The 15,562-nt window shown below is 53.4% G+C and overlaps 1 protein-coding gene across 5 annotated transcripts in view; it reads left to right on the plus strand.

Moving 5' to 3' along the window:
- SMC6 (structural maintenance of chromosomes 6) overlaps window positions 1-15,562 on the plus strand; it is a 54,862-nt gene that overhangs the window by 19,293 nt on the left and 20,007 nt on the right. For all 5 annotated transcript variants that reach the window (XM_020967421.2, XM_020967425.2, XM_020967422.2 and 2 more), the window contains 12 exons: window positions 1,188-1,324; window positions 2,220-2,281; window positions 3,992-4,072; window positions 6,632-6,733; window positions 9,471-9,590; window positions 9,676-9,774; window positions 10,165-10,311; window positions 10,798-10,886; window positions 10,981-11,145; window positions 11,557-11,735; window positions 11,993-12,197; window positions 14,395-14,509. In XM_020967421.2, coding sequence (XP_020823080.1) covers window positions 1,188-1,324; window positions 2,220-2,281; window positions 3,992-4,072; window positions 6,632-6,733; window positions 9,471-9,590; window positions 9,676-9,774; window positions 10,165-10,311; window positions 10,798-10,886; window positions 10,981-11,145; window positions 11,557-11,735; window positions 11,993-12,197; window positions 14,395-14,509 — 1,501 coding nt within the window. The remainder of the gene's footprint in view (window positions 1-1,187; window positions 1,325-2,219; window positions 2,282-3,991; window positions 4,073-6,631; window positions 6,734-9,470; window positions 9,591-9,675; window positions 9,775-10,164; window positions 10,312-10,797; window positions 10,887-10,980; window positions 11,146-11,556; window positions 11,736-11,992; window positions 12,198-14,394; window positions 14,510-15,562) is intronic.

A 15,562-nucleotide genomic window follows, 5' to 3' on the forward strand; every position in this document is an offset into this window, starting at 1 on the left:
GATGCAAGGGATGGAGCCCTAGCTTTGGGCAGGGACATCAGGGGTTGTGATCCTACTTTGGACTTGAACCCGTGGCTGTGGACAAATCTGTTTTTCTGGACCTCCATTTCTTCATCTGTTAAATAAGGAGGTTGGTCCCAGAGGCCTTCAGATGTCCCTTCCATCTCAAAATCTCTGATCTTAAGGCAGGAGAGAGTCTTGCGCCATATTGTAAAAAACTTTCAAAGAGAAGGGGACTTGTATTTCAGCCTGGAGGGAAGAGGGTTCGTCCTGCCCAGACCTGTGGTGCCATCAGACTCCCAAATCTCATTTGACTCTTGCATGGAAAAGGGACCGGGAAGGAGGGATGTTGTGGGCCACTTGGGAGGCTTTCAGCATGGCCCAGGTTGGGGGAGAAGGGCTTGCACCTGTTGGGGGCAAGGGTCTTGTGAGAGAAGAAATGGAGGTGGCTGTGACAAGCTTTTGCGTCTCGTTTGATATGAAGAATAAGGGAGAGGGATGGGTTGGGGCCTAGTGAGGCTTCAAACCCAGGTGCCTGGAATGGTGATGGCCTCAGCAGCCATAAGGGACGGGCTGTGGCTGGTGATTCAGCAGAGCAGACCCTGGGGGATGGTGATGAGGAAGAATAGTGAGCAGCTGACCTCTGCTGCTGTTGAAAGATCCAGAGTGAGGCCACTGGGGTTGGCATTTTGAGGGCTCTGGAAATAAGGCAGGAGGGAAGTCTGGACCGAGGAGTTGGTAAGAAGGATTCTGGTGGGAGCATCCCGGGCTTCATGCAGGCCCTTGGGGATGTGAGATCTGGGAGGAGCAGCCGGAATAATGTGAATTGAGGCTACCAAGAGAAGCTGGAGCTGAGGGTGGAGAGCCTTGAATCCCAGGACATGCCTGGAAAGCATTTGGGAATCACTGGAGGGTTTGGAGGATTCCTAGAAAAAAGTCTTTGTTGACTTTATGCTAATAGACTAGAAGAAGAAGAGAACGGAAGCAGGGAGACTGAGTCAGTCTGAACTGGAGGTGGTGATAGGGGGAAACCATGGAGACCCACAGTCCAGCGTCCAGCCTGGATGGTGTGGGGTGTTGGCAGCGGCCTGGGAAATTGGGGTCTATTCTCCACCAGAGGGTCGTCTGTGTCCTCACCTGTGGGTGGGACACTCTCCCTGTGCTGATGTGGCTCTTTCGGTCTCTAGTTCTGCGGATGTCTCGATAACGCTGAGGAACCGAGGGGAAGACGCTTTCAAGCCGCACATGTATGGGGACGTGATAACCGTGCAGCAGCACATCAGCGTGGAAGGCAGCCGCAGCTACAAGCTGAAAGGCCAGACAGGTGAGTCCTGAGCTGCGAGTCAGCACTTGTCCCAGGATGCTCCCAGGGACCCCAGGCCACCGTCACCACCTCCGCCTCCCATGCAGGAAAGAAAACATGAGATATGCTCGTGGGATGCTGCCAGCACCAGACATAACTCACAAAATCTGGATGTTGTATCGTCTCACACAGCACAAACGAGCCAGAAAGGGAACTCGGATGGGGGGCATCTGTCCGAGCCCCATCTCCTGCAGCCCCAGTGATGAGGGGGCTTCTAGCCTCTGCTCAGATCCAGCCCCTTCCTGGGGGGAAATCCCATCGCCACCCCTCCACCCCCCAAGACAGTGCGTTACACTTCAGGGCCACCCGTCATTGGGTGGTTTTCCTTGACTTCACGCCTCGGGGGACCTCTTTGTAACTTCTGCACTTTGCGCCTAGTTCTCTTTGAGATGAGATTGCTTTCAGTCATTTCTTGGCAATTCGACATCAGTCTAAACAAAAAGTTCTCTGATTTTGCCTCATGTTGTGGTGATGACACTCGCTTTGAAGTGAGGACCCCAGCCCTTGACGGGCTGTTTGTGCATTTGCGTGTCAGCCTAGCCAAGGCCAAGACTTTGACTCCTGGGTGAATTTCTTTAGTCAGAGCAGCTCACCAAGGTCAGCTCTGAGTGTGTAGGAGCACACAGGATACAGGGGTCACTCTCTGCCCTCTCTGTGGAAGAAGAAGGCAGATCTCCTAAATTAGGCTTCTAGGAGAAATGGGCGCATGCAGTGGGAAAGGACACAGCAGTAGGTAATGAGAAGCCTCTGGGGGCAGTAGCGCAGCTCCCATTGGCGTGGGGGGGGTGGGCTCGTTGGTGGCTTCAGCAGCCTTAAGCCACTGCGCTGTGTCCTGGTTTGTGTTTTTTATAACTAGGAAACCTGGTTTCTGCCAAGAAAGAAGAACTCACGGCGATTCTTGATCATTTTAACATACAGGTAATGGCAGGAAGTCCGTGTCAGCTGAGTTTGTACTTTTAAAAAAACAGAAAGGTCGTCTGTATAACATGCGGTGGTCTCTGAATGTTCCCGCTGCCAACGCCGTCCTCACCCTGACCCTCGGTGGCCCCACTGTGGGTGAGCGTGAGTGAAGGGCCAACCTCATGCCTTCTACGTCGAGGTCACATCTCCCTGGTGCCTTTGTGTGCTCCCATAGTGCTGGTGATCTTGGCCTGTCCTCCCCCTCTGCCTTTGCCTATGCTGGTCTCGATGCCTGGAACACCCTCCTTCCCCCATCCATTTCGGGTCGCCTCTGACCCCACCTCTTCCAGGAAGCTTGCCATCATCCCATGCCTGGTATAGCCATTCCTGGCACCTTAGCTCTTTACCTAACCAGATCACTCAGGTCTGTAGCCGGGAGGCTCATAGCCTAATAGGTAAAGAGATGGACAGACAGACGGAGCTAGAAGTTTGCCTCCCGGCCATCGAGCTCCGCGCCCTCATTAAGAGGGCGTCATGAGGAAGGGGCAGGGCGTGGATCTAAACTCATGCCCTGTAGTCCTCAGTCTAGCTCTTTCCCCTCACCTGACTCCTTCCTCTATGAAAACTGGGGGCTGTGTCCCCCTTTGCGGGGCAGGTCCACGAGATTAGAGATGGCCTGGGTCCTTCATCACCTGGTGTCAGGCTGCCCCTGGGAAGCCTTGCCTGGGGATAGCATCTGAAACCTGTCTGTGCCCTGCTACCCTGCAGGGGGCTGGAGGCTTGGGTTGGGGTGGGTCCCGACCTTGTGGCCCGGCTTGTCCGACGTGGACTTGTCCAGGACGTCCAGGCAAGGGGGTGGGGGACCCATCCCCATTCTGGGACAGGGGAGGCCACCACAGGCCGATTGGTGAAGAAACGCGTGCATTTTGGTCTGAAGTTGCACTTTGTGAGAGTACCCAAAAGCTGTGGCTTTTCAGAGCTGAAGGTTTATCATTTTTTTTAGTCAAGCCCTGGACCTGGAGTCAGGAATGCTGAGTTCAAGTCCAGCCTCAGGCATTTTCCAGCTGAGTGGCCCTGAGCAGATCACTCAGCCTAGCTCTGCCTCAGTTTCCGCTCTTAAATGGAGAGGGTGACGGCCCCCACTCTGAGGGTTGTGAGGAGCGAGATGATGCCTGTCGAGTGCGTTGCAAACCAGAAAGGCCCTTATTTACCTGCCAGCTGCTGCCATTGTTAATGATGATGAAGATGCTCTGGGCTTGGGGCAGAGTGCTTGGCACATAGTAGGAGCTTACTGGCCTGATCACGTGGGCAAGGCTCTGGCTCACCAGGCCTTGGTCTCCTCGCCACCAGCTCAGGTCTCAGCTCGTCAACACCAACGTTCCCTTGTTGGGGGTGACGAGGAGGACAGCCTAGTCGGCATCACCACAGACTATGAATAAAATTCTCCACCCGGAGGGCCCGTGACAGGCACGTGAAGGCGGTTGAGGTCCAGGGATGTCACTAACTGGGCCAGAAGCCTCCAGGCCTTGAAGGCTGTCGTGCTGGGACCTCTGGGGTCCCTGTGCTGACCACCTTGGCCTCTTGGTCATCGTGTGAGGTTGTGACTTTTGGTTTGGGCCCCATGTGGCTTGGCTCTGGCTCGTCCCACCCTCCTGCCTCACCCTGGCCCAACTGCCTAGATCAGGTCCTTGGCGAATGCAGAAAATCCACGCGCCTTTTGTTTTGCAGGTGGATAATCCAGTCTCTGTTTTGACCCAAGAGATGAGCAAGCAGTTCTTGCAGTCCAAAAATGAAGGTGACAAATACAAGGTAAGGAAGGCTCCTGAGAGCGCAGCTGCAGCAGGTGCTGGCTCCGGCCGCCTCACGAGTCTGGAGGCTTAGTATGCAGGCAGGCACGCTTGGTTCAGGCCAGGGAAGAGATGGGAAAGGGGGGTGGCAACTAAAATTGGGCTTGCTTGATAGAACCTGGGGTTTTTTTCATTTTACCAACGTTTGAGCCCACCTGGCTCCGGTGACCCAGGAGGGGCTGTCTTGTGAAGTGATTGCCAGGTATTCACCTGCCTGTTGTGTGTTTCTAAGCTTCTCCACCTTGGATTGCTGCCAGATTTTACAGGGTCCTCAAATTAGAAGAAAAAAAAAGTTTCAGAACTTTGTAGAAAGCAGGCCACTGACAGGAAACAGAATCAGCAAGGCCTGATGAGCCCCAGCTTGGGGTTCAGAGCTCACCTTTCTAGCCCTGAGTTTCACCAGCTGTGAAGTGGAGTGATAAGGGATGGGTCCAGTAAGATGAAGCATTGGTTAGCTTGAAGGCAGGTGGCTAGGTGGCACGGTGGGTAGAGCGCTGGGCCTGGAGTCAGCAAGACCTGAATTCATATCCAGCCTCAGACACTTACTGGCCAAGTCACTTTACCCTGTTTGCCTGAGTTTCTTCATCTGTAGAACGAGCTGGAGAAGGAAATGGCAAACCAGTCCAGGATCTTTGCCAGAAAAACACCTGATACAGTCACAGAATCAGACACTACTGACCAGCCACCACCATGTAAAGGCCTGTGTCAGTGAGGGCCGCTGTTAGGCTAGCTCTGGCAGGAGCCGAGGTGCCCCGGGCAGGAGGGCTTTCTGGGAGACCCAGGAGAATGACCCCGAAGGACAGAGTGGACGATGCAGGCTTCTGGGGACAGAATGGTAGGGTCAGGGAGAACCTGGCTCGAGAGGCCTTCGGTGCTTGTGCCCCAGCCCTCCACACAGGGTCGCCAGGTCCAAATCCTCCTTTCTGGGATCTCTCGCTGAGCCTGGAGTCACTGGACAGGAAGAAGCCGACACGTCCCAGGCAGCCTCCAGGAGATCCCTCCTTCCTGCATCTCTTTGGGGCTGCTCCTGCCCCCCGGCTCAGAGTAAGGCCAGCCCTTCTCCTAGAAGAGCCTTTGTGGCTCTCTTTTGTCCTCTGTCCGTTGAGCTAGTTCTCTTCCTGTCCTCATCCTCCCGATGCTCAGTCAGGGCTCAGGCCCCATCCTCGTCCTCCAGTCAAGATGGCGCCCACAGCTGGACCACGTTCTGGCTGGGGAGGAATCCAGGTGGGGCGCAGACTGGCGTCTCCCTTCTTGACACTGCGCCTTCTGGTGGGCTTGTTCAAGTGAATTCACCTCTGCTTGGGTCTGTTGTCTTAAGAAATATTTCCACCGCAAACATAAAATAAAGATCAGGAATAGAATTTATTGGGGGGGGGGGAACCGCTACATCAGCTGTATTATTCAGTGTTGTTTAGACTATTTAAAATGACTGCCGGACATCGTAAGGTTGGACTGTTGTGGTGGTGTAGGAGATGGTGAGTGGTGGACGCAGGAAAACAGGGAAGACTTGTATCTGTGAGGGAAGATGTTTTCTACCCTCAGAGAGAGAGGACGAAGAAGTCCAGTACGGTCTCACAGAGATGCATAAGAATGTAAATATCTATATGTGAGTGTGATTATAAATGTCTAAGTAGGTGTGTGTGTGTATGTGTATATGTATGTTTGTGTGTTACTTGTGTGTGAATGCATGTATGTGTACATACGTGTGCATGTGGACACACACATCTGCATGCTTAATCGTAGCCTTCTGGGGGGGGAGAACAAAGTAAAAGTGTATGGCAGAGAACGAGAGAAAACTCTGAAGGAAGCAAAGAAAAAGTAGACAGCTTGGGACACAGTGTGTATCATTTATTATGTCGTCTTTCTTGAAACGGAAATTTATCGCTATATATTTTGAATCCTCTTATGTTCTGCTGTGCACATGGCAGTGCTGTTTTTTCTTTTCTTATTTTATATTTAAGTTTAAAATAAAACAATTTACCCCCCCAAAAAAAAAGGATTTAAGTGGAAAAAAAGAGAAAAGAAATATTTCCTAGTTGGGGCCATGGAGGATTTGGTTACCAGTTCATCTCCTTAGCGAGGTGACAGCTCACCGGATCCCAGACGAGAAAGGCCTTCTAGGCCCCTATCCTCCCGGCTCCTGCTTTCAGAGCTATCTGCCATAGAGAGGAGGAGTTCCCATCCCTGGACATCCTCAGCCAGGCCAAGTGACCAGTGGTCAGGGGGATTGCAGAGAGCCAGGGGTAGAGGAGGGGAACTCTGTCTTTCCCTCTGAGGTGGGGAGGGGTCTGTCAGGATCCATTCTCAGAAGTGCAGCTGGAACAGGCCCTCAGGAAGGGACTGCAGGGGCCCAGACCTCCTGTGGAGGGGAGAGCTGAGTTCAGATGCAGGCTCAGGCACTGACCCTGGGCCAGGTCCCTTGGGTTCCTCATCTGTGAAATGGGCAGAATCCCAGCACCGCCCCACACCCAGACTGTTTTGTGACACTGACATGCTGAATTCTTGTCTTTTCTTGGCTTAGTTCTTTATGAAAGCGACCCAGCTGGAGCAGATGAAAGAGGATTACTCTTACATCATGGACACCAAAGCTAGAACCTGGGACCAGATAGAGCAAGGGGAAGAGGTGGGTGAGAGACATCCTTGTCTGGGTTCCCTGGGGCCTGTGGTTCTTCTGGCCTGCACAGTTGTCACTGGAGAATCCAAGGAGAGAGTGTTTGCAACCTGGAAACATGCAGCCTTCCCCTTCTCAGGACTGGGGCTCTTCTCCCCTCCCCTACCCCTTCTCAGGGCTGGGGCTCACCTTCACCTCCTCTCCCCCTCCTCAAGGCTGGGGCTCTTCTCCCCTCCCTCACCAGGCTGTTCCAGCCCCCTGAGGGCAGTGAGGGCATCTTGGGGAAGCAGACTCAGGCAGCCCTCGGGGAGCCCTTCTGGGTTAATGATCCCAGGAGAGGCCTTTCCTTCATCCTGCCTGAACCCCTAGCTCCTGCTTCAGTCGAGGTGGAGAAGACCATTGGCTAGTCAGTGAAGGCCTTCAGGTAAAACGTGGGTGTCTGTAGGTATTGGTGCAGCACCCACCACGTCTGGGGCGCTGGGGATACCAAGAGAGAAAGGAAGCCTTCTCTGTACACTGAGGGAGGGCGTGTGGGGTCAGTGGTCAGGAAAGATGGGGGCCAGGGCTGCATGTGAAGGACCGGGAGGGTTGGTATGAGGGCTCAGAGACCAGAGAAGGGGCAGGGTGTGTGAGGAGCAGAGGGGATGGTGTGCAGGGGAGGGTCCCTCAGGGTCTGGAAGGAGGGGGTTGTCCTCCATAGAGAGGAAAGAGTGAGGTCCTTGTCACTGATTGTAGGAAGCTCTGACCCAGAGGCCGTAGAGAGCCACTGGACGTGGATGGGGTCACATCCGCACTTTTTCAGCTGCGCGGGCTGGCCTGGGGTGGGAGGAGTGTAGAGCCCAGGCAAGAGGGACAGCAGGACGGCAGTGGCTGCTGGGACAGTGGAGGGAAGGGCTCCAGGGCAGCGAGTTTTGATGGCAGATTGATTCTTGGAGACGGAGGCCAGAATCATGCCGGATGCTGAGATTCCACAATCATGAGGCTGGAGGGAGGGGGGTGTCTTCCATAGAAACAGGGATGTCAGGCCGGAGGTGAGGTTGGAAGGAGAAAGAGGAAGAGCTTGATTTGGGACATGATGTTAGAAATGTCCAGTGGGCAGGTGGTGTTGAGCTCAGGAGGGAGGCCAGGGTGGGCCTGCGTGCCTGGGGTGGTCTGTATTCAGTCCCTGTCTACTGATGGGGAAAGACAGGTGCCCAGGACAGAGTCTGGGCAACCACTCACAGGAAGCGGTCCCCAAGGGGTGAAAAACCATCCAGGAAGACAGAGGAGAAGGCCCAAGGAGAGGGCCCACACGGGGCAGGTCATGTCTTGTGGGGGGTCAGAGAAAGAACAGTTCTGACACAGTGTTTGAGTCCGTCGGCCAGATGTCAGGGGCCTGAAAACTGATAGGAAAGGAATTGGGGGCAGCCAGTGTGGATACTTTTTCATTTTCTTTTTCTTATTTAAATAATTAATTTATTTAATTTTACTTTCAGCATTCACTTCTATAAGATTTTGAGTTCTAAATTTTCTCTCCCTCCGTCTCATTTCCCCTCCCCAAGACAGGGTACAATATGAAATAGGCTCTACTTCTACATTCACATTAAGCATATTTACCATTAGTAATGATGTAAGGAACAATAAGAACTGATGGGAGGAGCCAGGAGAAAGAAGAAATAAAACGAAACAACAAAAAAAGAGAGCCAGTAGTCTGCTTCCAGCTGCATTCAGACGCCACAGTTCTGTTCCTGGATGTGGGTAGCATTTTCCGTCGTGAGTCTTTTGGAGTTGTTCTAGATCCTTGCATTGCTGAGAAGAGCCAAGTCTAACAGAGTCAGCATAGATGCTTTTTCTTAGCAGTTTGGCCAGGGAAGGCAGGAGAGGCATAGTATTGGGGCTGGCTTGGTTGGCTCGGCAGCAGGAAGGAAGGAAGGAACAAACCAGTAGAGAGGGAAAACCAGAGACAGGGCTGGTCACGCAGCTGACGGGGCCAGGCCCTCCCAGGGCTTCCATCCTGTGCCGGAGCTGGCAGCCCAGGGAGCCCCGTGATTCAAAGCAGTGGGGACAGGCCTGTCCTTGGAGGAAGCCAGGGACGCTCAGAGGCAGAAGGGCCAGGTCAGAGCCTCACTGGCCTCGGGGCAGGGCACGTCCACCACTGTGGCCTCCAGAGTGTGGACGGTGACCTCCTGCCCTTCCTTCCTGGGCTTCAGTCTGGGAGCTAGAGGCGGCCCTTCGCAGCCTCGCCTGCTCGTCTTGTTCCCAGGCTGAGGAAATGGGCTTTGAACGCCTCTCTTGTGGCCTGTGAGCACAGGAGCCCTGGCTATCTGATTGCTCCATGTGGTCACACGGTCCTGAAATGAGGCTCCTTGGATTGGGAGGAAATGAGTTGATTAAACAAGGATGACGTTGACGTCTTGTCTCGCTCACTGGTGCCTCTGTAGACTGAGGCTCAGGCCAAAACTGTTCACTGCTTTGGTTCATGATCAGGATTTCTTCATCTTTAAAAGCATTCACTTACTGAAGGCAAACAATGAGGAGTTTATCAAAATAATTTAAGTCTCTTTAGGAATATGCACCAAACTATTTCTACTTTATAGGGGCAAAAAGCCTGACTATCTCCTAGAAACAGTCACGAGACCCCATAGTAGTGGTTGTTCCTGCCCCAGCGCAGATGTCATTGGCCGGCTCTGCAGCTGTTCTGAGGCTCCGTCTGCCTTGTGTGCTCAGGCACACTTCAGGAGACGTAAAATGATGTCGTTTTGTTTCACAGCGGCTCCACGAGCTGCGGCGTCAGTGCCTAGAGAAAGAAGAGCGCTTTCAGAGCATCGCTGACCTGAGTGTGATGAGGAAGAAGCTGGAGGATCTGAAACACGAGATGGCTTGGGCCCTGGTAACCCTTCTTGAATCTCTTACTGTTTGAAACAGCTCAGGTTCAGATGGGAGCTTCAGGGGGTCTTGTGTACCTTCTCTTGTAGGTGGGCGAATATGAAAAGGAGATTGAAGAAATGAGAAGCAAAGTGAGTGTCGAAGAACAGCGTACTCTGCGATTGACCCAGAAGCTGGAGGACTGGCAGGTGAGCACTGGCACAGTGGGCCTCATCGGGCCTTGGCAGAGAGGCTCGAGTCAAGAAGCCAAAGACCTTGGCTTGAACCCTGAGGAGGCCCTTCCCCGGGCTAGCTGAGCCCTCCTTAGTGATGCCTCCCCCAAGGTGACAGAATGAGGCTGTACAACTTCTCACAGTGCCTTCGTACTCCATCGCTCGACGGCACGATGCTTCCTGGCTCCTAAAATATGGACCAAGTTCAAGCCTTAGGTTCATCTGACCCTTGTCTCCCTAGGTTTGACATCATAGATTGGACAGGCCTCACGTTGTTGGCTTGGGGAGCTTTAAGCCATTCTCATTCCTTTTTCTATTCAACTTTGCATGGATTTGGACATGGGGGGGTTTTCTTTTTTCTTAAAGGCCAAAGTCAGTGTAGCTGAGGAGAAATTTAAGGTGATTCAGAGTAACTTGGAAAAGATCAATGAAGAGGCCATTGCCCTGGAGCCCAAGTGCAGTGAAGCCAAGGAAGATCTGATCAGGAAGAAGAAGGCTTACAATGATGCAGAGGTGAGGGCAGGGGCCTCACAAGGGATGGAATGGGGGTCCCTTGGAACCTTCCTCGGTGGCCATCCTTCGTCTTGGGGGCTGTCCTTGGGAGCCGTCCTCAGAGGCTGTCTTGGGCGTATCCTTGGAGGCCATCTTGAGGGCTATTCTAAGGAGCTGTCTTTGGAGGCCGTCTTGGGGTCTTTCCTCGGAGGTCCTCTTGGGGGCTATCTTTGGGAGCTGTCCTTGGAGGCAATCTTCGGGGCTATCCTTGGGAGCTGTCCTCGGAGGCCATCTTGGGGCTATCCTCACAGGCCATCCTCAGGGGTCATCTTGGGGGCTCTTGAGTTCGGGGAGGGGGCAGCTCTTGGTCTCCTGGGGCCGTCGCTGCCTGGGAGGCACTGGGTCTTTGGGGCCCTTTTTGTGGTCATGTCCAGCCTTGAAAGGTTTCCAGGGAAATGATCCGTTTGCCCCTGCTTCCCTCATGTGTGCCTAATGTTTTGACATCAGGTTTTACATAATCGCTGCCGTAACGAATTTAGAGGATTGGAAAGGGACGGTGAGCAGCTGAGGAACCGGATTGAGGAGCTGAAGAGGAGGTATGGGATTTGGGGACCCTGAAGCTTGCTCATTGGGCCAGGGGCTGGGGGCTGGGGCTCACACAGCATGCCCCGACCTGCTCTGTCCCCGCAGCGCTGATCAGAGCTTGGAGCCAGCGAGGCGGGAAAGGCAGAGAAAGATCGCCGAGTTAAATGAAATGATCAGGAGCTATCGGGATCAGGAAGATTTGCTGGGACAGGAGATGGAGCGTTTCCAGCAAGCCATGGAAAAAGACAAAGAAGAACATTCCAAAATCATGTACGTTGAGCCTCTGGGGTGGGGCTGAGGCCTGGACACCCTTCCTGTGCCCTGAGGTCCTCCAGGCCTCCTTTCCTCAGCCCACCCCCCACCTAATCCCCCTGATCTCTGGACCTCACCCCAGCAGTAGAGTCCATAAAACCCAGAGGGATCTTAGACACCCTTAATCCAACCGCTCCCATTTGATAGGTGGGGAGACTGAGGACTTTCCTTTGGGGGCCAGATCCCAGACTCAAGTCCAGTGCGGTTTCTCCCGCTTAGCAGCAAGGAGGGGGAGGAGGTCAAGGAGCGTGTGTCCTCTCCTCCACGGTCCTCTTGGCCCCCCCCCCCGGGGTGGGCTTCAGCCTTGGTGTAGTGAGCAGTCCCCCTCGGGCCGCAGGATGCATTGTGTCACGTGCCGTCTCCTCTCAGGCAAGAAGAGGCGGATGTGCAGCAGATGCTGAGCACCAAGCGGAAGCACCTGCACCACCTGAAGGAGACCAGGACCAATCGGCTGAAGCAGTTCGGCTCGCAGGTGCCAGCCCTTCTGGAAGCCATCGACGAGGCCCACAGGAAAGGGCAGTTCACCCGCAAGCCCGTGGGCCCGCTAGGTAGGGGCGGCCGCGCCTTGCATCCCGCAGCATGCGGGGTGGCGCAGGGCAGCAGCTCCAGGCAGATGGGCCTTCGGACGCGACAGACCCCTGCTCGTGTCAGTCGTGCGTCCGGGGTCCAGTCGCGGCAGTGGGGGCTTCCTTCTGTGTCCCTGCCCCCGCGGGGCACATCCCTGGCATCTCGCCGGGCCGAGGGCGGGCTCCCCCCCTTGTGGGATTCGCAGCTGTCAGTTAACAGCTCGACGCCCTCTCTCTAGGCGCCTGCATCCGCCTGCGGGACCCCGAGCTCGCCTTGGCCATCGAGTGCTGCTTAAAGGGCCTCATTTTTGCCTTTTGTTGTCACAACTATAAAGATGAGCGCGTCCTCCAGGGGCTCATGAAGAATCTCTATCCTCCGGCGTCTTCCCGCCCTCAGATCATCGTCTCCGAGTTTCGCAACGAGGTATACGATGTCACGCGCAGGTAAGGCCTCCTGCCGCCCAGCCCCCCCAGCAGAGGTGACTGACCGCCCAAGTGCTAGCCTTGATGCAAGCAAGACCGGGGTTCAGATACAGTCTCAGACACCAGCTGGGTGACCCTAGTCTAGTCGCTGAACCGTTGCTCATCTGCAACATGGGGGTGATGATAGTGCCAGCCTTCCAGGGACGTTGTGAGGATCGCATGAGGTCACATTTGGGGTTGGCGATTGTCCTTTGCACTCAGAGAGGACCAAAGTGATATCGTGGTGTCGGGGTGAAGATGCAGTGTGTCCGACCGGCTGATCAGACCAGTACGAGCTGGAAGGCTCATTTGGGGGGGTTCTCTAAATTGGCGCACCTCGCGTTTCTTGGGAGCTGCTACAGTTCTGCCTTGCTCCTAGAGCACATCACCTTCTCTGATGTGGGAACACCATGCTGGGCAGTCGTGTGCCAGGGTCTCCTATGTCACAAAATCGATTGCAGAGTTCTTCAGAGACCTTGAAAGTGTCCTCCTATTGCTTCTTCTGACCTCTGTGTGAGTGCCTGCCTCGCCTGAGTTCTCTGTAACAGTCTTTTAGGCAAGCATCCATTTGGCATTCACACAGCAGGGCCGGCCCGTCAGAGCCACGTTCTCTGCAGTGGAGTCTGAAGGCTTGGCAATCAGCTCACAGAAGGACTTCAGGGTCAACTACCTTATCGTGCTGGGTGATTGTCAGTCTCCCCACAATTCAGATGGAAGCAGTTCATATCGTGAAGCATGTAACACTTTGCCCAGCATGTAGTAGGTGCTTAATGAGTGCTGGTTCCTTCCTTCTTCTGCCTCCAGCCATTAAACCGTGAGCCAGCCCCTTGAGAGCAAGTAGTGTCTTTCAGCTAGGACCTGGCACACAGAAGGTGTTTCATCTGTCCTTGTTGACTGATTAACTAGAATTAAATGAAATGTTCTACTTCCAGTGTCAGGGAACAAGATGCCAGCATTGGCTCTTTCTGTGACTAATGCATGATTGTGGGCTGCTGAAATAGCATTGACTCCATAGTCTAACCACTAGAATGTCATACAAGAGTGATGGGACTCTTTCATCTTCCTTTTATTAACTTTTTATTGTGCCATTTCTCATGGACACTTGGTGGGCTGTTTCCTGTGACTGTTGGCTTCACTTGGTTAAGACCTGACTCATGGGGTGATAGAGTTAAGGGAAGGGGTTTTGGACATTCCTTGGATGGGCAGCAGCAGGACAATTTGAGCTTCCCAGGGGGATATGGTCTTAGCAGCCCTGATGCCGAGTCTGTAGGCACAGAAGTCTCCCCTGGTCTGAGTGAGGTTAATTTGGGAACTGGCTTGATCCACCCGGAAAGTCTGGCTAACTAGCTGTTTGTCCTCAGGGGACAGAAAAGGTTCAGATTCTCTTGAGCTGAGTTTGTTCGACTTCCATGGTGCTGAAGAAAGCATGGGAGTATGAGTCTGGCTTTTTACCTGTTGTAGTCTAAAAGAATGTATTCCTGTAATTTTCTCTCTAAAAGCTTTTCAGAAACTCCAGTCTAGGCTTGGGGTGGTTGTTATTTTTACTTCTAAACTTGTGCTTATTTCTATAAGTCAGTGGAATTTTAATATTCCTATTAGTGTTCATTTATTATGTAACTAAAATCTGTTCTTTGTAGTAAAAAAGCACAAAATTGGCATCCCTAGTCAATAATTTGAGGTATTGAGGGAAAGGAGATGGGAATAAGCGTTTGTATTGTGTGCCAGGCACTGTGCTAAGCACTTTACCAACCTGATCTCATCAGTCCTCACAACTCTGAAGGGAGGTGCCGTTACTGTTCCCATTTTGCGCTTGAGAAACCAAGGCAAAGAGAGGTTAAATGACTTTCCCAGCTACTAAGTATGTGAGTCAGATTTGAACTCAGGTCTCGCTGACTTCAGGCCCAACTCCGTGAGGGGTCTCTTTCTCTTCAGTATAACACTGAGAAAGGCTAGCATATGCCAACGGTTCCATTGCCCGGTCGTGCCCCACTGCCGCACTCTCCTTGTTGATGCACAAATCTCTAGAATGGTGGGGAGGGCTGGCCCCCAGTCTTTACCTGGCTGGCAGCCTGGGCAGGGGTTTGGGCCAGGAACTTCCTGCCTTTTCTTGTCGTCCAAAAGGGGTTTTCACCGTTCAGGACGGGAAAAGTACATTGACTTTCTTCTTCTTCCCTCCCAGAGCGGCTTATCACCCGGAGTTTCCCACAGTGCTCACAGCTTTAGAAATAGACAATGCAGTCGTGGCCAATAGCTTGATTGACATGAGGAGAATAGAGACCGTGCTGCTAATTAAAGTAAGACCACACATCCTCAGCCTTCCATCCAGGTGGTGAGATGTGTCCTTTCTTCTCTTAACCACTCTCATTGTGTGACGAGATGTTGGCCAGACGTGTCCCTTGTCTGCCTCACCACTCTGATTGTGTGACAATGTTTGTGCCTGTCTAATTTTGTCTCACTGGAACAAGACCACAGAGGGTGGGGACTGTCGCCCAAGAAAACTTGCCCCTCTTTGGCCAGTAGTAGAACAACTGCCCGTGGTTAAACACAGATAATTCTGCATGTGACCAAAGTGAGTGTCCTGTGCATCCTTAGTCTGGGGGCCTGCACCCACCCCGATCCTTGTGCCACTTGGCCGCAGACATCCTGTCACCGTAGCTGCTCAGGCCCAATGTGTCATGTTTGGCACACACTGAAAGGTGTGTGACAGTATCCCTGGATGGTTCCTGTGCCCATTTTCCACTGAATAGTGCCCTCAGGGTTACTAACTGGCCAGGAAGGGCTGGCAGGGGCACAGATGTGTCTGAGTGAAAATTGGGAGGAAAAGCCAGTGATTTGTACAGGCAACTCTGTTCTGTTCACGGAGCCTGGGGCGAGCCAGTCCAAGGAGCCCTGAGGTATATGGCTCGTGAAAGCCTCTTTGGGTTCCACTTAGACTGCATACCTTCCCTTTAGCAAAGAGGGAGATATTCTGATTTGTCTCATATCAGCCCCCCACCAATGGCTACTCTGTCCCCTCTCCTTGTTCCTGGAACCATCTCATGCCCCCATAGCCCCTCCTCTCCATAGGCTGTCCCCTAGACCTCTCTCCCTTCTTCCGTCTTCACCCAAGGAAGGTCTCATCCTGGGCTGCCGTCCCAGAGAGCTTGGCAGCTTTTCTCCCACTCCTCATTCATTCCCTCTCCCATCTCCAGTGGCCGCCTCCTCAGTGGTACATTCCTTGCTGCTGGTTATCCTGCATCTCTTTCCCTTTCACCGATAAACCTAACAGAGAGCTGCCCCCACTCACTGCCTGGCGTCTTTCAGCCGCTTGCAGTCTGGCTCTGGGCCCTATTACCCTGCTGAATTTG

Source organism: Phascolarctos cinereus, unplaced genomic scaffold, assembly GCF_003287225.1.
Source record: "Phascolarctos cinereus isolate Bilbo 61053 unplaced genomic scaffold, phaCin_HiC Scaffold_2;HRSCAF=192, whole genome shotgun sequence".
Taxonomy (NCBI): domain Eukaryota; kingdom Metazoa; phylum Chordata; class Mammalia; order Diprotodontia; family Phascolarctidae; genus Phascolarctos; species Phascolarctos cinereus.